The 24,798-nt window shown below is 35.2% G+C and overlaps 3 protein-coding genes across 3 annotated transcripts; 2 read left to right on the forward strand and 1 right to left on the reverse strand.

Annotated features, from left to right (window-relative positions):
- The first annotated feature begins 656 nt into the window (after positions 1 to 656).
- LOC124636272 lies at positions 657 to 5,367 on the forward strand. The gene is made up of 6 exons (XM_047172294.1): positions 657 to 785; positions 869 to 984; positions 1,441 to 1,652; positions 2,288 to 3,035; positions 3,446 to 4,366; positions 5,160 to 5,367. Exons 1-5 carry the CDS (start codon positions 760 to 762, stop codon positions 3,535 to 3,537), a joined length of 1,194 nt encoding a protein of 397 aa, XP_047028250.1. The 5' UTR covers positions 657 to 759; the 3' UTR covers positions 3,538 to 4,366; positions 5,160 to 5,367.
- LOC124636271 lies at positions 5,359 to 9,041 on the reverse strand. Its single transcript, XM_047172293.1, has 4 exons — positions 7,618 to 9,041; positions 7,482 to 7,539; positions 7,358 to 7,396; positions 5,359 to 7,131 (listed from the first exon to the last, which is right to left on the reverse strand). Exons 1-4 carry the CDS (start codon positions 8,818 to 8,820, stop codon positions 6,458 to 6,460), a joined length of 1,974 nt encoding a protein of 657 aa, XP_047028249.1. The 5' UTR covers positions 8,821 to 9,041; the 3' UTR covers positions 5,359 to 6,457.
- A 5,425-nt stretch (positions 9,042 to 14,466) lies between these two features.
- On the forward strand, positions 14,467 to 24,591 carry LOC124636223. The gene is made up of 8 exons (XM_047172196.1): positions 14,467 to 14,645; positions 15,209 to 15,310; positions 17,542 to 17,637; positions 17,849 to 18,067; positions 18,250 to 20,998; positions 21,270 to 21,422; positions 22,127 to 22,276; positions 22,673 to 24,591. Exons 1-8 carry the CDS (start codon positions 14,571 to 14,573, stop codon positions 22,858 to 22,860), a joined length of 3,732 nt encoding a protein of 1,243 aa, XP_047028152.1. The 5' UTR covers positions 14,467 to 14,570; the 3' UTR covers positions 22,861 to 24,591.
- The last annotated feature ends 207 nt before the right edge of the window (positions 24,592 to 24,798 follow it).

Genomic DNA, 24,798 nt, shown 5'->3' on the forward strand with positions numbered 1-24,798 from the left:
TAACATTCTGATCAAGGATTGGTTAGGGTGCCTGTGGCACCCACTGTGGCGCCCCTTACAGCCGGCGCCCTGGGCCGTCGCCCAACTGCGCCCTACCCTAAAGCCGCTACTGACTGTGTGTGATTCTATAGGTAGGTACATATAATTCCTATGGACTCAGGTAGACCTTGTTTGAAGAATGGTTTCCTTTACTCTTTCAGATTAGTTCAATGACTTCAATAAAGGTATTATATTTATTTATGTATTTATAAAATATACCTAAGCAACACACTAGGGGCTCCGAGGGTATTTAGGTATTTTAAAGATATCTACATATTATTTTAGGGGATATTTGAATAGGACAGACATGGTAAAAACGAAGTTGACACATTAATGTAATTATTTTTACATGATTTCAAGTACAGGGAGATGATTGATGCATTCTCAAACATCATAATATCAGGTGGGTAAGAAGCCTATAAGCATAAGCGAGGTAGTGCTACCATCGCCAGTTTACGAACGTCCGTTATATTTTATATTACCAGTTGCATATTTGAATAATTATATGCATAGACTGAATGCCAATTCAAATATTTAAACGTAAGAATACATTTTTTTTCTGCTTGTAACGAAACGTGGTACATCTGTCATTCCAAGAATGGCACGCACTAACGCACTAACGTCACTGTCTGCAAACAGCTGTTTGCGTGATCCGAAAGAAATCTGCTTGAGTGCTTGCCGGCTATTGGAATTGTAAATAGCTTTCCACAAACCAAAATTATGCCAGAAGATTCGAAAAAGAACAAGTAAGTACAGTTCATACTAATAGCTAAAACATATAAACATACTGGTTGGGCCCTAATTCTTAAAGCAATAACAATCGTTTCAGTGACAAGAAAAGGGGCGATCCAAAAGACCAGAGGAAGCCTCGGCAGCGGCACCAGCAAGGAGGAACTGATAAAAAGGCTGAAAAGAAAACAGAAGAGCCTAAGAATGCTCCTAAAGGTAAATGGATACTGTAGCAAAACTTCAAAATATGATGCGCATTAGCTTTTTCATAGTTTCGTTATTGTCCCATAATTTTATTATTTATCATTTGAGGTTTCTTTGTTTATTTTTGTATTTATACTTTTAGTTGTTTCTTTAATTGAGTGAAAGATAACCTATAACTTTTGGAATGTTACTTTATGAAATTCTCATGTATTCTCATACAAAAAGTATAGAATTCCCTATTTAAAAAAGTGCTTAATACATACCAATACTGTTTCCCGTGGTTTTACCTGTGTTCGAGGGGAACTTCATCTTGGTTCCGGACAAATATAGCTTATGTTATCAGGAATAGTCAAATCGGATCAGTAGTTTTGAGCCTTTAGAATATTCTTGTTTATTACTCTAGTAAAGAAATAATGAAAGTTTATAACCAGTCATTCAGGAAACTGAACATATTTTTAATTGCTACAGTTACAGTGCCTCAAAAACCAGTATATGAAAGTCCTCCTCCAGAATTTTTCAAAAATTTAAAAAGAGAAACAGATGAAATCCTCAAAATTACCGAAGAAGAAAGTGCAAAATACAAAAAGAAAGAAATTCAAAGCAACTGGTCTAAGTATGAGATGCCTATTGATACTTATGATGAAATTGAAGAACAAGAAAATATGGGAGCTGATTATGAGGTAAGATAGTTTTTCAAAACCACATTTTTTTATGCACATGTGTATCATAACGGAAGTTGCTCCTTGTAAAATACTGGTACTCTGCTGTATCCGGTTTTGTCTGGAATCTGACCCCAATATAGTTGGGAAAAAGACTAGGCAGGTACCTAATGATGACAATGAGGTATCACAAGGGACTGCAGTACTAAGTTATGTCAAGATTTTCAGAAAAAGTTAATATTTAGAGATTAAATTTTTAACTTAATCAATGAACAATTAGCGGCCTAGTGCTACCACCAATTATTTATCGTAAGGTAAATACTTTTATCTAAACTCACTTTTTTCATTGCATCACCTTCTGTAACTGAAGTCATTTGTAGGATTAGGTGGGAAGTCGCCATTGATGATCTATTGTTACTATCACATCCTTGAAAACAAACATAAATATGTAAATAGTTGTAAAGTAAAATGATGGCCATTATGCCAGTAGGTATGTCATAAAGAATTCATTTTGTTCTTAGTTTTCATTCTCGCAATCTGCAATAATTGTAAAAAGTGCCTAGAATACTAAATTAGCAATGTGTAACATGACTTTATGGCCATTTTCTGAAGTTCAAAATAATTTTGTGCCTACAATGTTTAATTTTTTTTTTCAGAAACTAATACAAGCTCCGCTATCAATCGGCGGACATTTCCAGTTTAAACACGAAAAATCCTGGGACATGAACACAGGCCCTTCATTATACGACGAATATTTTGATATTAATATGGAAGAACTGAATATCGCACTTTGCTCTATTCCATTTTATAAAAGAAACTCAATAGACGAAACAAGATTCTCTGAAACAGATATTCTAACTATGAATAATAGATCAACAAGGTTCAAACAGAAATATTACAATGATAAATCTTATTCAACCTCAGAAACAGAAGCTCAAGATAAAATACTTAGAAACCTAATGAAGGAAGATAATGCAGAGAAAGAAAGAGATACAAGTAATGACATTGAAATTAAATGCGATAGTGATCGTAAAACTAGTGCAGAGCCAGATAACAAGCAAAATGTATCCAATGATGATCACTTAGATTTAAAAACAGAAACAAATGACGAACCTACTCAGAAAGTCGAAGAAAATGTAAAGAGGGAAGAAACAATTCATGAGACAAAACATAAAAACAAAACAGACTCTAAATATGAAGAACTTGACGATCTCGTTTTTGGGAATACTAAAGAACTTACAAAATTACCCGAAATCGAAAAAGATGTAACTCCAAGTCCCACAAAAGAAGTTGTGTGCCATACTGAAAATAAACCAGTTGCCGCTAAGTCGAGTCCGGTTACCCTTAGTGCGACACCTGAGGTTCCTAAAACAAACCTCCCGCCGACCTCCGCTAGTACCAAAGGTAAGGTCATTTATCAATGTTTTTGTCGTCTTTTTAGTATCCACTATTCTCTTCTTTTCATCTAGTCTAAATACCTATATCTATGTAAACTTAAAGTCCTTTGACGACGTGACATTTTTAAGCGACGAGTAAATTGCAATCAAAATGAGATCCGTTACATCTACCTACCCATATAGTTTTTCGAAATAAATCATTAATTTTTTAAGTGCAAGCAGAATGGCACAGGGTCAGGACCGAGTCTTACAAATATCTTTAACACTCTGGCTCAAACTGTTATATAGTCTCATCAAATGTTCAAACAAAATAAAATAAATAGCGGACCTCCTTATGCTCCTTTTTACTGTCATGTCATATTAAGGGTAAAAAAAAAACAATTTCAGTCTGGACAATATTTTTATTAATAATTTCAGCGGCACACATACCAGTGGAAACAAAGAAAACTCCAGTTATCGAATCTCCAGAAGATCTTGAAAAATGGCTAGACGACTTTTTAGATGGATAAAAAATTAAGTACCTACCTTAGACGCCTACAAGGCGTCGATTATCAGTACTCACCTACCTGGGGGACCATGGATATGAACATCTGGGTATTTGACAAGTGCGATTGAGTTATAGCGATGGGTAGGTATTAATATAGTAATCGCAGGTAAACTTCCTATAACCGTTAATTTGTTATTATAATAAAAATCAAATGGAAGGACGAAAAGAATAATAATAAGCTCTAAACAGACGGACTGCATTTCAACTGCAATTCCACCGCAAATTGCAGTTGACGCGACTGCAATAGAACTGCAAACCAAACAGTTCACACCTCGTTCGGACTGCACCTTTTTTTGCAGTATCAACTGCACTCAAACTGTAATTTGCTTTGTTGAAATGCGGTCCGTATGTCCAGAGCCTTACGTAATTGTTTTTATCCAAATATTGATCCCTGCCTTATATATGTATAATGTCTTTTAATGGTCTATCGGTTATTATCCAAATGAATGTAAAAAATTGCGAAGGCTTATAACTTTTTATATAGCAATCATGTATTTTCTGAATAAACCCCTTTTAAGGCGATTGATACGACTGCATTAATTCCTGTCCTCCTTGGCAAATGAAATGCTCAATATTGTCCACAAGCATTAAGGTGGCACACATGAAAGGCACGGCATGACGCAGCTGTTGATATTAGCTACTAATTCGCTGCCACCCGCCTTTGGCTTTTTATAATGACGTTATAAAATATTTTATATGTACGTAATTGAGTCGTGATTGGATCTCAGTCGGATGTGAATCGTACATCGCTTGAGTAAAATTTGCAGAATCGAGCCCCACTTACAGTACTTACCGTACACAGGCCCCTCTTCTCCACTGGGCACTATGGGCAAGTGCCCAGGGCCCCGCGATCGAATGGGGCCCCTAGTTCCTGCCAGATTAGATAGAGAGTCCTTAAAATATCAATAAAAAATCACTTTACAGTGAATATTTCTAAGCTATTTAGGCGCTATTTGTAAGCGGAGGTGGAGGACTTTTGCGTCCCAAATGTCAAAAAATGTTGAGCTCGCAGCTGCTTCACTTCCTGGTCGCTTTTTTTAAACTTGTTTGAGTACTTTTGTGTTAATTCTGTATGATTTTACTACGTGATTATATTTTGTCGTTTTTTTTTGGAAGGGGGTTGCTCAATAAGTAGCCCGCCTCAGGTGCTACCCGATGCTACGCCGCCACTGGCGGAGAAGGCTCCTTCTCCAAATTGAAACGAATAAAAAATGAATTAAGAAGTACAATGCTTCAAGAGAGATTAACTAGTTTGTCGCTGATGTCCATAGAATGTGATATTCTCAATACCTACCATAGATTTTGAAGAAGTGATTAACAATTTTGCTCGTCTTAAATCTAGAAGGGTGGACCTTTGCAATCAACATAGAGTCAATCTAAGGATTTTATGCTAAGCGAGTTACTTTTGTAGATTATTTTTTATATATCCTATTTTTTTAAAGTTAGTAACTGAATAGAAATAAATTTAGAACCTTGTTTGTCTACTTTCTTTATATATTATCACTAAATAGTGTTTTCTCAAGGTCATAGGGGCCCCATGATCCTAATGTGCCCAGGGCCTCAAATAGTTTAAAGACGGCCCTGACCGTACATGATAATATCATGCGACCTACACTGCGAAACAAAACCATGATATGTTTGGTTTTCTTTCGTAGTGTACCTAATAATTAAATTAAGAAATACAATTCGATGCGACATAAATTAATTATATGCTTCTGAAAGCAAGTTGTAATTATGCAGTGTATATTATTGTTAGTGTATAATATGTTATCAAATAAAACAATTTTTAAAATGAAGACTTTATTTTTGCTACCCATACTTAGGTACTGTACACTCATAAAATATGTTTTACAGCATCCAATCACCATGCACAAAACAATATAGTAATAACTTCTAAGACTATGAGATAAACGGTATACATAGACACAAAGAAATAAAAACTTTTAATGAAACTAATTTGAAACATATATACTTTAATATTCGATAAGGAAGTATACAGTGCAGTAGGTGTTTTGGTTAATGTTGCACTTCAAATACTTTCTGGGCAAGCCATACAGTGCTAGGCCAAACGTGCATATCACTGAAACCATGCATGCACACACATACTGCACTGGCATGACATTTATTTATCATTTAGTAATCCGATACGATTGCTCATCTATTTTTTTGGCTCAAACCAATGCTTACATGTGCATATCAAGTGGTTATATATGTACTTAGAGATGTGCATCGTATCGGATGACTCATTAAAGTTCTGACGTTCCCCCTCGACAGCTTTATTATCCGCAGGTATCAGGGTCGAAGTATTATTTCTTCGAAGCCGTCTCAGGGCATTACTCTTCACCGTCGTTCCGAGCGGCAGTCCACGATCCCAAGAAATTTCAGTACTCGTCGCTGCACCGCCAATCCTTGCACCATTTATGAATACAGCTTTATATTTTCAATTTTTTCCTGTTATTCTTGGAGGCTATACAGTTAATGGTGAGGAATTCATTATGGGACGTCCCTTACACATTAATGCAGGAAGGCTATGGCTAGGCTTTATTTTCTATTCTATCAGCCCGGCTATAGCATTATCAGCACGTGTGTGGGCACCCTTACAATGCAAGAAATTATGGAGGTAGTTCTTTAAATGATTAATACATAGTCACCATTATACGCATAATACATGAGCATAAATCTTAATTAATGGAGTGCGGAACCATAATACATGTTTGTTCGTTAAAAAATCGGTCCGAAAAATACAAGGAATGCATACACTGTAGGAAATTATTTTATTTCAAAATCATTTTGACTGTAATGAGTAAATGTTGATGTTTAAAAATATTTATGCTAACCACAGCTCTTTAAATAGAATTCAGTCAATCTGCCTTCCAGGTTTTTTAATAACGATACTGGTTGTAACCATGGTGATATTGCTGCTGGCCTCCACCTCTGCCGTCGTAGTCGTAGTTAGGGTTTCTTCTGCCGAACTGGTTCTGATGCATTGATGGCGGTACAGGCGATGATTGCTTGAGCGTCTTCGCGCGCGCCGCCAGCTGGGACACCAACTGCGCAGGAGTCAGGTGAGATATAGAGATAGGAGCTCCTTCAGAAGCACTACCGGTCGGGTTGAACACAGATTTAGAATTAACTAAATCGTGTTCCACAACTTGCGTGTGAACAGTACAACTAAAGTGTTCAGGATCAACAGCCGTGCCAACTTCGTGGAACTTTGTGGACTCGCGTATTTCACAAACGTCGCAATAGGGTTTTGTTGTTTGTACAGCAGCATCCTTCACGTCCTTACGCAGTTTCCTCTTGTATCTGGAGACCACCTTGTCCAATCCAATAGTAGTGATGATGCTCTCCACCAACTGCTTGTTCTGTTGAGCCAATGTGGGTCCATTGGTCTTCGTGAAGTTGAATTCGATTACTGCTTGTCTCTTCAGCGGCGAACAAAATTTGGACTCCAAGGATTTAGGTTCCACTCCAATAATATGGTTGTTCATCATCAAATGATTGGGCAGGACCAACTTCTCCAACTTCCTTATAGCTTCATTGCACCGAGACATAACTGTAAACACAAAAGTAGCACTATTTTCATCTTATGACACTGTAACAACAATTTGGCAAATGCAACATTCGTTTTAAAATTATTCCAGGCAGCAATTTGCAACTGAAAACCACATTTTTAGAACCTAAATTCAATTTTATCAATATTGAATGAATTATTGAATTAGGTATAAAATTTTCTATACTTAGTTTTTGTCTTATATTGTGGGGTATGATGATATACCCACCTCCAGTCATGGTTTTTGAATCCAAACAACTGCTTACACCTGTAATAATAATTTTAAACGGATTTTATTGTAACAAACTCATTCTCAATATATACACTTATATGAAATGCTTTTTAAATTCTACCTTTATTTGGTGCAAGCTTAAGATAATCTTCTTGAGAAATTTTTCCCTCTGCAACTAACTGAAACATGAAGACTTATAATAAATTGTTATTCTTAAACTGAAAAACACAATGAACTCAAAAAAAAAATATTATTACTTGTGCCAAAGCATCATAGGGTGTTTTCTGTTCTAAGACAGGAAGAGTAGATGCAGGCGCTGGCACCATGGCAGGAGCCGGCACTGCATTGAGAGGGGGTGCTGGCACAGGGTTTATAGTTGGCAGAGGAAGTGGCCCGGGAACGGGAACACTGCCCGGAATAGTCGGTTGTGTCCCATAGCTATATGGAGCTGGAAAACCAGTTCCATATGCCATCCCCTGAGGATAAGAATATCCAGGAGCAACACTAGAAAATTCATTAGGCGCACTATATACTGCGCCCAGCTCTGGCTGATAGGTCATAGAATTATCAAGAGGGTAGCCGGGTGCTCCCTGTGGGTCAGTTGGGTACAGGAAAGAGTCTGTTTTATGTGGGCTACGAGATCTTGGCGAGCGTGATCTTCGAGACTCGTAAGGCCGCCTCACTGGAGATCTGGATGACCGCCGCCGGCGAAGGGGACTGTGTGCGCGTGGCCGTGAAGGACTATATCTTCTTGGACTGTGTCTTGGAGGGCTGTACCGCTTCCTGAAGTGCTTATGAGGACTGAATCGCGGTCGGATGTAGCGTGGTGGACTCCTGCGAAAATGAGGACTATATCTTCGACGTTGAGGGCTCACGCGACGAGGGCTCCGGTAAGGTTCCTTTCTCGTCCATGCGGGGCGATGCGGCGGTTCCACGCCCTCTGAGACGCGCTTAGGAGATTTCTTACGTTCTTTAGATTTATCACCATCAAAATAGTCGTCCAACTCTGTGCCAGGTGGCCGAAGATCATCCGATGACTCCAAATGTTTCGCAAGATACTCTTTCACTTTTACTTCTTTGTCTTTCTTGATGGCTTCGTTGGTCTTGTTCGGATCCCGTCTGCTGCCGGGCTTGGTGAAATTATCCGCGGATGTGCTGCTGCCTTCTCCCTCGTGGTCCTGCTTGCGCCACTTGTACTTATCTTCGAACTTTATATTCGGAGTCCTCTGTTTGGTGTCCTCTTTATCACTAATCAGTTCCCGGAGGTCTTTGACACTGTCGATGGTCTCCATGTTGATGCGCCGCATCTCCCGTCGCTTGCTGCCCCCATCTTCATCGTCCCAGCTGTCTATAACACTCAAACCTTCCATAAACTCATCCCTGGTGAAGTCGTCAAAGAAATCACTTGGTATATCTTCGCCGTCGCCCGGGTCCGACAATCGATCTTTTTCACTCCCCATGATGTTCACAAACACAAGAACCAAAATTTAATCATAAACTAAAGGTACATACTACACGATCTATTCTATAAATCTTAAAAACGACTTCAGTAATTAATCTACAAGTTTTCACATAAAATAAATATGTATCCACACATATTTTTGTTGTGAAAATACCTATTACAATTTCATTAAATTACGAAGGCATGCAATGTCAACCACAGATTAATTTGTCTAGCAAGAGAGAGTTGTCAACTTCTCGAGAATTAGTGTTGCTATCATTATAATGTGTGTGCATCATCACATGCATGCATGGATAATATCCTGTATCTATGCATGCATCCCAAGTTTTGCTTGTTTGATTTATTTTAATAACTGCTTCCAAATCTTAGGCACGAATTGAAAAAAATCATCGTTAGTAGTCCTTTATTTCCCTTTGTTAGGAATTTATAGTCTATGACATTTAAAAAATGTAGGGTTGTTAGTCTATGAAAAAGAATGACTGTGGTGTGAATTGTCATGATGTAAAAACTAGTGAGAACAATGTTATAATTCCTAACAAAATGTGATTGTATTTCTTTAACTATTAATAAAGGCTTTCAAGAATACCAGAAGTTTGAATACCTACAATAGGTTATGGGCCCAGAACGCCCGAGAAGAAAAAATTAAAAACCGGGATTGGGTAATGAAAAACCCAACATAAAAAACAAGTGAAAAAAAAAAAACTAAAAAACAGTAATAACAAGGAAGAAAATAAAAAACGGTGAAAAACTAAAAAATGGAAAAACCTGAGATAATACAGATAGAAAAATTAAAAGATGCGGAAACATTTTTATTGTGGAAATTTGAATTCAATATACACTTAAAAGCGGCAAATCTTGCAAAAACAATTGCACAAACAAAAGAAGATGACAAGAAAAGTGACTTCAGTATCAAAGATGCTCAGGTGCAAAGAATTATCATAAGCAGTATTGATAAGAAACTAAAAGGTCACATAATTAATTGTAACAGTGCACGTGAAATGTACGTAAAATTATGTGAAATATTCGAAGGTTCTGAGCAAAGAAACAAAGATGCATTATTACAAGAGTTTTTCACATATAAGAAACAAGAGAGTCAATCGCTTTCCCAATTAATAAGTGAAATAGAAAATTTACAATTTCGTATAAGTCAGCTAGGAACAAAAATAGATGATGAAATGGTCATATCCAAAATACTAAGCTGTTTACCAAATAATTTAAACTATTTTATAACTTCTTGGGAATGCATGGCAGACGATAAGAAAACCCTTCAAAATTTAACAAACAGACTTCTGGCTGAAGAAAATCGAATGTTGAAAGCAAAAGAAAGTGACAAGCAGCTAGCATTTCAAGCTACATCTTCATCTACATCAAAGAAAAAGTTTAATGCAATAAAATGTTTCAAATGTAACAAAACAGGGCACATGAAGAAAGACTGTAGAGCCTGTAGTATCTGCAAAAGGGACAACCATGAAGATAAAGACTGTAAGTTTAAAAATAAACAGTGCTCAATCTGTAAAAAAATTAATCACAGAGAAGAAAATTGTTTTTTCAAAAATAAGAATAAGAATGAGAATGAAGAAAAAAGTAACAAAAGAATAGAAAAGGCATTTTTTACAAACGGTGAAATTCAAGAACCAAAACTGAAAGAATTTGTTGTAGACTCTGGGTGTACTGCACACATGACCAAAAATGTAGACATACTAAAATTTTTTGAATGCAAACCATCATCTGTTTTGACTGCAAATGAAGAAACAATAGAGGTGAAAGGGACTGGTAAAGTCATTGGCAATAAATGTACTCTTAATAATACCCTGCTTGTTCCTGACTTATCACAAAATTTATTATCGGTTAATGCAGTTACAAACAATCAAGGAGTGGTTATATTTACCAAAGATAATGTAAAAATATATAAGGAGTCAGAATTAATATTAACAGGAAAAAAAGAAAACGGTTTATATAAAATTAATTTGGATGATAATAATATGCAAGAAAAAACACTGTTAATGAAAGAAAATGGCACTGCCTTAGAATGGCATCAAAGACTTGGACATCCAGGAAAGAAAATACTAGATATATTACCAGATGTGGCAGATGGAATAAAAATAAATGGATTAAGGCAAATAGACGAATGTGAAATCTGTACACAAGCTAAACAAACAAGACTTCCATTTAACACAGTAAGAAACAGAGCCAGTAGACCACTTCAATTATTACATACTGATGTATGTGGACCGTTCGAAAACAAAACGTATGATGGCTATAGTTATGTTTTAACCGTCATGGATGATTATACTCATTTTACAAAAATATACTTGCTTAAATATAAAAATGAAGTTAAAGAAAATTTAAAACATTATATAGAAGAAACAGAAAGAGAGAGAACAGAAAAGGTATCTACCATAAGATGCGATAATGGAGGTGAATACACAAGCAATGATTTTAAAAAATGGTGTACTGAAAAGGGAATAAAACTAGATTATACAGTACCATACACACCACAACTAAATGGTAAAGCAGAAAGACTAAATCGAACATTATTAGATAAAACCAGAGCATTACTATTTGATTCATTGTTAGATAAAGAAATGTGGGGTGAAGCTGTATACTGTTCTACTTATATTATAAATAGATTACCAAGTGAATCTTTGAAGAATAAGACACCTTATGAGATGTGGCATGGTAAAAGGCCTAATATATCTAATATATGCAAGTTTGGTTCAATAGTATATGCTAAACAATTACATTCGAATATTAAGAAACTAGATCCAAGAAGCAAAAAGTTAATCATGATTGGATATACTAATAATGGATATAGATTGTGGAATAAAGAAGAAAGAAAAATTGAAATAGCAAGGGATATTGTTATAATTAATAATAATAAGAAAATTGGAGAAAAATATGAAGAAACAGGAAGTTCGGTGATAACAGAAATAATACCAGGTAATAATGAAGAAGAAATAAATCAAGAAGAAGAAAGTGATGACAGTTATTATGAAATAGAAGAGTTAGAACAACAAAGTAATGTAATAGAAGATAACATCCCAGATATTATTGATGAAGTAGAAAATGATGAAAATAAAGGAAGTAATACTGCAGAGATAGAAACTATAGAAACTATAAATACAAAACGACAACGGAAAAAACCAGCTTACCTGCAAGATTATGTATTACTTACGTATGATGAAGTCATGAAGTCTGCTGAAAAGAATAATTGGGAGAAGGCCATAAATTCGGAGAAGGAATCATTGGAAAGTAACAATACATGGGAAATAGTTGATGTAGGAAGAGCAAAAGGACACAAGATATTGTCAAGTAAATGGGTATTTTGTATAAAAGAAAATGGTACTTACAAAGCAAGACTTGTAGCAAGAGGCTTCGAACAGCAAAGCATTGACTATCAAGAAATATATAGTCCAGTAGTAAGTCAATCAGCAATAAAATCATTAATAGCAATTGCTGCTTCAAAGGAATATGAAATGATAACTTTTGATGTGAAAACAGCATTTTTGTATGGCGAGTTAAAGGAAGACATATTTATGTATATTCCTGAAGGATATGAAAGACAGCCTAATAAAATTTGTCATTTAAAGAAAGGACTATATGGGCTAAAACAGGCACCAATGACATGGAATAAAAGATTTACAGAAACTTTAAGGAAACTTGGACTGAGAGCTTCAAAGTCGGATCAGTGTGTGTTTTTTAATGAAGACAAAACTATAATATTGGCTATATATGTTGATGACGGTTTGGCCATATCAAAAGACAAGGAAAAGTTATTACAGATCTTGCATCAATTGGAAAAAGAATTTATCTTAAAAACATATGAACAACCTCAAAACTATATAGGTTTTGAAATAAAAAGATCAGAACAAGGCATTTTGTTGCATCAGCAGAATTATACAGAAAAATTACTTAGAAAATATAATATGTATGATTCCAAAGCTGCAGATACTCCATGCATTGTGGGAAAGGAAAATGAATCTAAGGTGGCTACGTCAAATTTCCCATACAGAGAACTAGTTGGTGGATTATTGTATTTGTCAACCAGGTCAAGACCAGATATCAGTCAAGCTGTGAATGAAGCAAGTAAAAAGGTAGAAAATCCATCAAGGCAAGACATATTAGCAGTAAAGAAGGTGTTGAAGTACTTGAATGGAACGAGAGATAAAGGGATTTTGTATAATGCTGGGAAAGATATTACAAGATTGCATGCATATTGTGACTCAGATTATGCAGGTTGTACAGAGACCAGACGAAGTACAACAGGGTTCATAATAATGTTGGCAGGTGGACCTATAGCTTGGTGCTCCAAAAGACAGCCGATAGTAAGTCTATCGTCAACTGAAGCGGAATATATAGCAGCAGCAGATTGCGTTAAAGAGTGTTTATACTTAAAGACTTTTATAAGTGAATTAATTGGTAGCAGTATTAAGATTAGTTTGAATATTGATAACCAGAGTGCTATCCAATTGATTAAAACAGGTTCATTCAGCAAGAGATCTAAACATATAGATGTGAGATTTTATTTTATACACGAAAATTATAAGAAAGGATATTTAGATGTTATATATTGTCCTACAAATTATCAGATAGCGGATATGTTGACGAAACCACTATATAAAGAAAAATTTAAATTTCATTGCGATAAAGTTGTTGTGTAAATTGAGAGTTATAATTAGAAGTGTTTAAGTTAATGTTTTGAAAACTTGTTTAAGTTAATGTTTTGAAAACTGATGTGTTTCTGAAGTAATTATAAGGTATTTTTAATTTATGTTCATATATTAAAAATAGGAGAAGGTGTTAGGAATTTATAGTCTATGACATTTAAAAAATGTAGGGTTGTTAGTCTATGAAAAAGAATGACTGTGGTGTGAATTGTCATGATGTAAAAACTAGTGAGAACAATGTTATAATTCCTAACAAAATGTGATTGTATTTCTTTAACTATTAATAAAGGCTTTCAAGAATACCAGAAGTTTGAATACCTACAATACCCTTAACGACGGAGACTCCAAGGGGCTTAATTCTGCTAAAGTAATAGCGTGCTTTCAATTTATGCGTTTCGTGTCGGACCGCTGACGCGCGCTTAACGTGCGGCAGGTTACGTTTCGCTGACGGACCGCTGCCGTAGGTAGCAGTCTGGCACCAAACGCCTAAATTGAAAGCGTATTTTACTGATGTGCGTTTTTATCCCCGTAATATGGCATCGCTCGAGCCATGGACTCCGACAAAAAACAACACCAAATGACGCTTGCAACGTTGCCGTCCTGTTGTCGAGCATTCGTCGTATCGACGCCACACTGTTGCCGCGTATTGTATGAAAAAGGGGATCGTCCGTACGCTGTACGTAAAAAGGATAAAAACGTTTGTTTAAAAGAAAAAATAGCGGAATGCACATACATACGCTTCAATCGTAATTGAGTCGTAATTGGTATGGCGCTTAAGTAAAATTAGCAGAATCAAGCTCCAGGCTACTTTATAATCGGGTGCTTGAATTAGTAGCTGTTTCAAAAAAAAACTAAATTATTTTAGTAAGAATTAAACAAGCGATGAGTTTTTTTTTAATGGCAATGCTTCTAAATAAAATGACAGTCGTTTATGTCAGTTGCGTCAAACGATTTGTCATTGAGGGAAAATAATAAAAGCGGCGGGCGAGAGGAGCGGCAACGGCGTAAACAATCAGTGGAAGTGTTTACTGGTGTTGTTAATAAATCAGAAGCTATAAATTGATATGAAATAGTGGACAATATGGAGTGTACTCAGAGGTTGGAGTGTACTCAAAATTTATATGACACAAACACGGAGAGGACGTGCCCAGAACAGGTCAGTGGATAATGTTTTCATGAAACGCAGAAAGCCTTGACAACGTAATTACGCGCTTATTTTGACAACTCTTAATATATAGGACCAAATTAGGAAATGTATTGCAGTAAAATATGCATTATTATGTCACTTGAACAAGACATCAGTAGCTGACCAAGCCTATTTAATAACATAAACATAAGAAACGTTAGATACATAAGTCGAATTTTAAGTAATGTTTTAACCTGCAATATGTTTGGATGATTCTCGTTGATAGTTCCTGCAGACCCTTGTAATTATCGAGAAACTGAACTTTCTAAGATTTACTCACTGTTATAATGTGATTCTAACAAACTGTGAAACTTATTGTTTAGCACACAGTACCTAATGTACCTATTTGTGTCACAAAATAGAACTGTATAGGTATATACATAAAATGTAAGCTGTGTTTGTGCATGCTCAGCTGTCCACTAGATTCAATGTCAAATTCAATGCTTAACAATCTACATGAATAACAAAACTACTTGATTCCTATTTCCCATATACACACAATATTATATCTATGTAATTATGTTTACTTACAGGTTGGATTCCTGGGCATATGTGGAGTAAAACATCCAGTCCTGAAAGGCCCAAACAAAATAGGCAGAGATCCCCAAACATGTAGTATTGTTCTTAACTTAAATGTGAGTATAAATACTACTAATATATAAACTAGCTTATGCCAGCGGTTTCACCCGCATCCCGTGGGAACTGCTTCCCGTACCGGGATAAAAAGTAGCCCATAGCCTTCCTCGATGAATGGGCTATCTAACACTGAAAGAAATTTTCAAATTGGACCAGTAGTTCCTGAGATTAGCGCGTTCAAACAAACAAACTCTTCAGCTTTATAATATTAGTATAGATGCGAAAGGTTGTGAGAATGTATGGATGTATGTTTGTTATCCTTTCACGTGAAACTGGCTGGGCCGATTTGGTTGAAATTTCGTATGTAGATAGGTGTTACTCTGGATACTATATACAGGGTGGCCCATCCTTAGGCGTCCAAAAGAAAAATTTAGAAGCTCTATGCTATGAGGTAACTGAATCACCCCCATGTATGTTCAGCAATTTTTCGTACTTTAGGAGCTAGAATTATTTTTAATTTTTTTCCATAATTTTCATTTCAACATTGTTTTTTCTATTTTATCATTTTTTTCCTAACGTTTACAAATGTTTTTTTGTGTAATTAATCATCATGATAGTAGCTAACACCTGAAAAAAGCAGTTTGGCTAAACATTCTAGAACTTACATAAAATTTTATCTGAAGTTCAAAATTACTGTTGGAGTTCAGTAGCCAAAAATAATGGGAAAGTATCACTAAAAATAATGGGAACACAATAAAGTCCAGTCCTGTTCGATTGTTAGAAGTATATTGGAATATGGGTCACAGATTTGGAATCCCAGGTATGACAAATATATCAACAGGTTGGAAAACATCCAAAGAAAATTTATTAAATATCTTTGTTACCGCACACGTCATTATTATAAGTCGAATAATTATTTAAATATATGTGCTAAATTCCACTTACTTCTTTATTAATAAATTATATCTGGCCGTATAAATTGCCCCGAACTTCTGTCTAAAATTGGATTTAATACTCCCACCAAAGCTATGCGACATTATGCACCACTTCACTTATCACTAGTTTCGTCAAATTATAGTCAAAACACTTTCTTATGGCGAGCAAGTAAGACCTTAAATTTGGTTTGCAAAACACACGACATTGATATTTTTAACGCAAACTTAGTATCAGTCAGAAGGTTGCTAAGCCGAGATTTTTTTGTTGACTATAAGGGTAGTTAAAGATTTTCTATAATATAATTATGTATTATTTGGAAGAAGTTAAACGTTAAGTTAGAAGTTAAATTTTAGGTAGGTACTGCTATTTACATATGTTAAACTTGGCCTGCTCCTGCGCCTGATCTCTTTCCGGTCGTGTCGGATTGCCGTCCCATCGGGGTATGAGAGTGAAGGAATAGGGAGTGCACTTGTGTCTGCGCAAATGCTCGTGCACTATAATATGTCCTGCGCAGCTGGCTGATCTCCTTAAATGAGATTGAGAACAGCCGCCGTGGCCGAAATCGGCCGTGGACGCCATTATTATTATTATTTATGTTAAACTTATTGTGTAGTGTATCAGTGAAGACTTGTAATTGGCTGTATGTTGCAAATGCATGTATTTTTACCTATTGTACTAGCTGTTAGTCTTCCTTTATATAAATAAATAAATAAGCTTTATGTGTACTATGATCAACTAACTATCTTATCTGTCAGTTGCACTTGTAAACTTTTATGTTTTATCAATAATGTTGTCATTTTATATTTATGGATGAGCCAAGGCTAAACGATGAGCATTCTGTATCTTGTATGAAGTGGTTGGTAACATGATTTGAAATGCAAACATATGAAATAAACTTACAAATGTTACATCTAGGCTAGTTTAGGTGACTATATCACTATAATGATGTCATTTATAGACAAAACAGGAAACAACAAGGAAAACAGTTAAAATTTGTCCCAACTTCATAAAGTTATTGAAGTGAAATATGCCTAATTTTTATGTAAACTTAATTTTATTCAATACATGGTTAGGTTTTGATGTTATATTTAAATAATTTTTCAAGTGAATATGTGTTTATCCTGGAGATTTGACTTCTCTCTGTATGTTTTAGTACAGTGCTGTAACAAAGTTATAGCGTTTCTAATTCGTATTCAGTTCACATATTTATGTCCGTAATGTGCACACTCATTTCATAACATTTGTGTGACTTGTGTTATAATGTACTGTATTTATTGTACCTATGTATTGTTTAGTAGATAGGACCTGATAGTTTTATCCTTCGATTTAAGGCTAATCCTATTTTTTCTTTCAGTCTGTTTCGAGGCAACATGCTGTGTTAAACGTACTAAATAGTAGAGAGTTCATGCTTATGGATTTAGATTCTGCTAACAAAACTAAGTTATTGAATGTGAGTATTGTACAAGTATTTTTATTTTTGTTAAAAAAAATAAATGAATACACCAATAACATAAAAATATATTTTTTTAAACAAAATTGTCCATTGCACAGCAAAGTGATTCCTCAATGCTTAAAGAACCACTACTCTATCATGTTTACTTTAAGAAGAGCATTTTAGAACACATAGACAAAATAATAAATAATTATTGGATCACTTCCAGAACATACTGCAACCGTACGTACCTCAGCCGTTAAGGGACGGTGATACAGTGCAATTTGGGGATATTTTCGGTGTATTTAGGCTGCTAGAAGAAGATAATGAATTGCCTATGACCCAAGCAATAGATATACCGGACACACCTATGGTAATTAAGCATGTTTCCAAGATCAACAAGGCTCCTACAACTTTGATACCAGAATCACCGGATGTCAGTGATCGGGTACGTTCTAGAATAAGTTTATTTTATTTTATCATTTAATAAATAAAAAACGTGTACGTTACTGTAGGAGTATTGTGAATATTAATTTATAACTACTAAAGTGTGACACAATAATATATTTTTATTATCACTATGCTACTTTGTTACAAATACGTGTCGCTAATAATACAATTGATTTCCAGGATGATTCATTTGCTACACCACAAAACAGAAGCGCAAAATCTAGATTATCCAACAGTTCCTTCATACATTTAAATACTAAACCTATATCAACCAAACCAGAGACCTCACCTAAAACATATGGCAATCGAAAGTCTTCCAAACTATCAAATTCGTTAAGTTTTATAAGCAACCCTAATACGAGTTTGAATGAATCATTAATTTCTCTCAAAGCTGGTAAAAATTTAATAGATGATATTCATGAATTGGACACGCAAGTGCCCAATAGTAAAGCTAACGAAAGTACTGACTCAATATACACAGCGAATACACAAGTTCCTCCGCGAGTCTCGTCACCTTCTATACACAGCTTAGACACACAAGTGCCTTCAACAGAACATTTACCTCAAGTTCGCAAAATTACCGGTCAACATGAAATGCAATTGGACATATACGCAGCCAATAAAGAGAATAACAGAGACATATTTAACGCAGAAACGCAACCTTTCTTATGCGATGAAGCATTAGAAGTTGCGAATAAAAATAATTTGATAAATAAGAAAATCTCAGATGCTTCATCAAAATCAGAGTCCAAAGACAAATCAAATACCTCAGAAGAAGAGGTGTTATTTGATGACGTTGACGAAGAGATATTTGACGAAGATTTCAATTCGCAAAATATACTACAAAATGATTTGCCATTTAAAGAAGAACCTGTGAAAACGATACCTAAGGAATCTAGTCCAGCTGCATCTAAAAGAGATAAGAGGATAGCATCTGATGCATCGACAGATTGCGAGGATATAGAAATGTTACCAACTCAGAAAATACCAGAATTACCCAGTGAAAAGAATAAGCAGCAAAACGACACCAATTGCGTCAAGAGGACAACTAGAATCAAATCTGATAGTTCCACAGATTGCGAAGATATTGACATCGCACCCACGCAAATTATACCTGAACTACCAATCAAGAAGAATACTACTAAAGACGAAGGAAAAATTGACAAAAATAGCAATGTAAACCCATCAAAGAGACTTAATAGGATCAAATCTGATAGTTCTACAGACTGTGAAGATATCGATTTAATCCCGGCTCAAAAAATACCTGAAAAGAAAGACGTTGTAAACAATGAAGAAATTATTGAAATAAATGATGCATGCTCAGACAAACCTGATGAAGATGACATTGCAACGCAAATAATTGACTTAGATAACTATGTAAAAGAGAAAGTGCCATTTGAAGACATGCTCACCCAAGTTATAGATATTGTTGAAGTTCCAAGCAAATCTAAAAACGTTTCGTTTGATAATCGTCCTGCACAAATAATTAATGAGGTTGAAGTTGTTCCTAATAAACTAATAAAAGAGGTCGCAAGCCCATTCAAAGTACCGTCTTCAATAAAAGGTAAAAGTAAAGATACTCTGAAAGCATCGCCCAAAGATGCTGATAAAAGTAAACAAGTAAATGATGATAACTATTATAATGCCACGCAAGATATTTTAGAAGATCTGTGCACTCAAAAAGATATGGAAGTTGCAGATGACAAATCTAAAGAAACAGTGAAACATGACAATGTTGCTCTTTTAAAGAGAATACCCAGTGACTCGTCAGATGAAATGTCGACTCCTAAGAAGACGAAGCCGTTTCTATTCACAGACAGTGATTTACCGGACAGTCAAGAAATTAAGAAAAATGTGTCGTCGCACACAAGAGCTAATGTCACAGACTCCTCCAGTGAATCTGAAGTAGAAAACTATTCAGAAGATCAGTTTACTCCGGTAGTACATCGCAAGAAGAAGAAATCTATTCCAAAGATAGATCTTACTAAAATGTTGGATGTTGATAAGCTACCAGAGAGAGTTATTACTCGACAGCGAAAACCCACCGATAAAATGAAAGGTTGCATCGAAGCTAATAAAAAGTTCTCCTCGGACATGCTAAAACCAACTTATTTAACTGAACAAGAGGATCAAATAGATGGAGATATTATCAAAGAAAATATAAAAAGACTAAAAACTTACGAAAAGGCAAAGGCTAACAAAGATTCTAAAATTGAAGTTATTGTCAAAGAGGAAAAAAAATCAAGTACGTCACGGAAGAAAACTGCCAGTAAAAGTAGCGAACCCAAAGAAAAGATTAAAGTGAAGATTGAAAAACCTAAGAAGAAAGAAACTAAAACTAAATCAGAATCAAGAAAAGACAAGAAGAACAATGAAGCGGAAAAAGATACAAGTAAAGAAGAAACAACTCGTACTTTGAGAACAAGATCTAAGAAAGTCGACACTGTAGACAAGAATACTGAACACAAACCTGAAATAGAAAACATTAAAAGAGAACCTGTCAACAAAAGAAATTCATCAGCCAAAAAACAAGAGAAAGAGAGATCAAAATCACCTGAAATCGAAGTAAGAAGGAGTAAAAGGCAACGAAAGCCTGTAGAGAACTTGGAGGACTCGCATAGAGGTCCTAAGTCTATTTTGAAGAAGAGTTTACACGAACAGAGTACCATTTACAATATTTCGACTTCGAGCCCCGAGTCTCCTAAGGGTGTGAAGAGGTCTTTGGTTGACAGTGATGCGCCGAGTCCGAAACGTACGAGAGGTGGCAACACCAGCAGTAACAGTACTATGAATAAGAATGATAATACGACAGTTAGCAATATAAGTAATATATCATTAAGAGCGACACCGGCGAGGCAGATGAAAACCCAACATGTGCTATTCACTGCATTCCCCAGTGCTGAAGTTAAACAGAAGTTGGAGAAACTAGGTAAGATCTTTGTCTTAAAATTGTAAAGTTTTTAGCCATTTTGGCTATCCCTGCTTTGTCTCCTCTTTTTAAGTCCCAACTCAAAAGAACAAGTCTTTTTGGATAGTTTGTGTTTTATAGATAAATCTAGTTCAATCGCTACGAATATTTGTAAAAAGGACTGTTCTAAACTGTTTAAAATTACTGAAACGAGTCGATTTTTTTTTATACGTCTCATTTACACGTCCTAGATTTTTTATCATAATTTTTTAACTTATTATTTATCGTACAGGAGCAGTAATAGTATCAGACGTGATGCAATGTTCCGTGGTACTGACGGTGTCGATAAAGCGTACGTTCAAGTTGCTGTGTGCGGTGGGGCTCGGCCGGCCCATCGTCGGCCCCAGCTGGGTGCAGGCCTGCGTAGACACGCGAATTATTGTCGGTAAGTCTACAAAAACATAAGAAAGTTGGGGGATACGTATTCGACATTCAAAATAAAAAATCGTTTATTCAAACTTGGCTGCAAGACAGCACTTTTTGAACATCAGGAATTTACATAAGGCAGCCCCCAAAACGCCCACCCTTCACCACTTCCTATGTGTTTTTGCTGGGAAGAAGTGGCGCAACAAACTCCCCAGCAAGCAACACATGACTGTCTGTAGGTTAGAAGAACCTTAAACATTGTTTGATATATAAATTTGTATACAATGTAATTTGTAAATTACATTGTCTGCCTAGCTCTTTCCTAGCTGTGGCGGGGCCCGCTGCCAGACTATCAGCAGACAGCTAAACACTGAAGCATTGAACTTACATCAGCCGGACCAAAATGGCCAATCTGTCCCCTTTTCACAATCTTTTATTAACCAAAATAATATATATTCACAACAAAAATTTCTTCTGATGAATTAATCTTGGTGTTTCCCCCAAAGTAGTCCAAAACAATCTTTAAACCAGCCTTTTGGGCCCGATCCCTGCTGACAGCGATGCAAATGAGTTTTTTGATACATAGTTTTCATTTTACCTTTTTCTTATTTTTGTAAATTGTGTATTAGGCAGGATATGTAGAATATGTGTGTATAAATAGGCTATATTTAAACATAAAACAGACTTACAATCCATTTTTATCATGTATTTGTTTAATTTCAGATCCGTGGCTATACTTGATGAAAGACGAGTCGGCTGAGAAGCGATTCCAGTTTAGTTTGCAGAAGACATTGTCAAGCAAGCGAAACTTCTTAAAAGGTTACAATGTATCGTCCACGCCTAACGTGCAACCAAATGCATCAGAGATGAAGTGTGAGTGATTTTCAGTCATATATTATATTAATTTAATTTTATGTATAAAAAACTCGACTTTAATATTTTTATTTAGTTCTGTAGAATTGTCTAAATTAGAATATTATTAAAATCATTGCTTTATTTGTAGATAGTAGACTGTGGAAGAAGAAAATAGGCCAAATAAGCCTTTTTGAAATAAAAAAAAAATGACTTAAAAGCGCCGAACTATTGTGATTTGTCTACCACTTAGCTACACTGACAAAAATAAGCTCCGAATTCACACAATACATAGACGTCCATGTTTCTTAAGACAACTATATTTTGTAAATTCATTGTACTTGTTTTAAAAATAACTGCCTGTATACGTGCGCCTAACAAAAATAACTCAACTAATATAATTCCATATTATTGCAGTAATAGTAGAATGTTCGGGCGGTACATGGAAGGAGGGCGGAAGTAACTGGATCTGCGTATCCTGTCCCAAAGACAACGCCACGTGGCCCTCGCTCCGGAAGCGCGGCGCCACTGTCGTCTCCACGGAGTTCATACTCGGCGGCGTTCTGCGACAGAAGATCGATATAGAGAACAATACCTTCAAATAAAAGCTTGTAAAAAATACGACAAAAAGTACCGTTGATCATATTAACCTTGTCAAATTATTGTAGTCTTTTTCCCTTTTTAAATAGAGTCTAAAATCAGTTGACATCTGTGACAAGAAGAGTATGGACTACATAATAGTCGTAATTGATTTTAGGTACTATTAAATATCTAAGTAGCCAGAAATTACTGACAAGCTATTATCGACTTTTTCCTGATTGAAATAGAGTCTAAAATCTAAAACTACCGTGATGAGAAGAGGTGCGAAAGGCACGATAAATTGGTGGGTCCCGGCTGTTATTTGAACATCTTTGGCAGTCGTTACGGGTAGTCAGAAACCATAAAGTCTGCCTTATCTCATCTTTTATCGTCCAGTTAGTCCCAACTTAGTTGGGAAAAAGATGACATGAAGAGAGTTGACATGATAACATGTTTGTTGTGTTAATTGATTTTAGACTCTATTTCGATATGGATTATATCGACCAAAGGTTGACAGTGAAAAATTCTCCAGTATGTTTGTTCATAAATCAGAAGAAAAATACCACTGTTTTTTTTGCATTTTGTGTAACTATATCAGGGTGCGATATTTGGACTTTTGTAACTGTAAAGATTACTATATATTGAGGTATATTTTTTAAATGATCTATGTTGTCTTGTGTTTCATTTCTATCTATGTTGTTATATTATTACATGGCACAAAAATCTGAGTAGTTTGTTGACCATTTTTTCCATAGTTGATTTTGGACGTGTGATTATTAGATGTAACTAATGTAAGCTTTTTTAATAATAATACTTTTTGTTGCAATAAAAATGCACTTTACACAGACAGGTTCTGAAATTAAGATGTAAATAAAACGATTATGATAAATAATTTTAGGTTTGTATCATTACTTATATTGTGAAAGTACATAAGCCCAGTCTATAAATAACCACCTAAAAACGTATGCATTTAAAACTGTCGGTTTTTGACCGAAAATGAATCTGACACGGTGTCATAGATTTAAATTATTGTTAGAAACTTACTCTAAGGTAAATATTTTTGTATAATAAGCTTACCCTTACGTTTTTGAACGGGTCAAATTGGTAACTTGAATGGCTTCAGTCTGTTTTAATAATATTTTTTTTAATAATAACTCCGTGGTTCCGAACGTAGTTGAGTGCCTTTGTAGGTATGTCAAAAACATTTATTTTTCGACTAGTTACATGTAACCAGTGAGTGTGCCCTTTCAAAAAAATGTACAAGAAACGTAAATAAGAAAACCCGCAAAGATTAAAACATAATTAACAAAGCTTCGTTTCAATGTACAGTCAACTGCAGGTCAGTGGTAACATTTTTATTGGAAAATCGTACTTATTACAATTGAGTTAAGGTGCATGACAGTTACCACTGATGGGCGGTCTACCTTACTACCAAAATCAAAATCTGAAAGATGTTTAAAAACTTAAAAAATCACATGCATTTGTGTGAATGATTGACCTTAAATTTTAATCATCCTTTATACGAATTATTGGTTGATTAATATATTATCTTTTTAAATTATTCTTGATATGCTACTTACTATGTTTTATGAAAACGTATTGTACCTGTGTAGTGATTAGTTTTAGTTATATTCATTTTTGAAGGAGTTCATGAGTATATTTGGAAATATTGAACAGTTTGATAGCTCGAATCATAGTTTATATTTTGATTCTACGATTGATTGTTTATTATTGTATAATATAGTGTTAGATTTTGACCATTGTTTTATTTTTGCTTGTCTCCTTGCTTTTACATCCACAATTGTGTGAAATATGAGTTACTTCTTGATAAGGTCTCATCATTTGATAACTCATATATGGTACCTGACCAAAGGTAGTAACTGGTAAGTGGATTCATAGACATGCCTGTCTGGGGCATGACATGCATGAGGTTGAGATTGGAAGGTTTTGAAACACTGATATCG

Source organism: Helicoverpa zea, chromosome 14 (assembly GCF_022581195.2).
Source record: "Helicoverpa zea isolate HzStark_Cry1AcR chromosome 14, ilHelZeax1.1, whole genome shotgun sequence".
In the NCBI taxonomy this organism is placed as follows: Eukaryota; Metazoa; Arthropoda; class Insecta; order Lepidoptera; family Noctuidae; genus Helicoverpa; species Helicoverpa zea.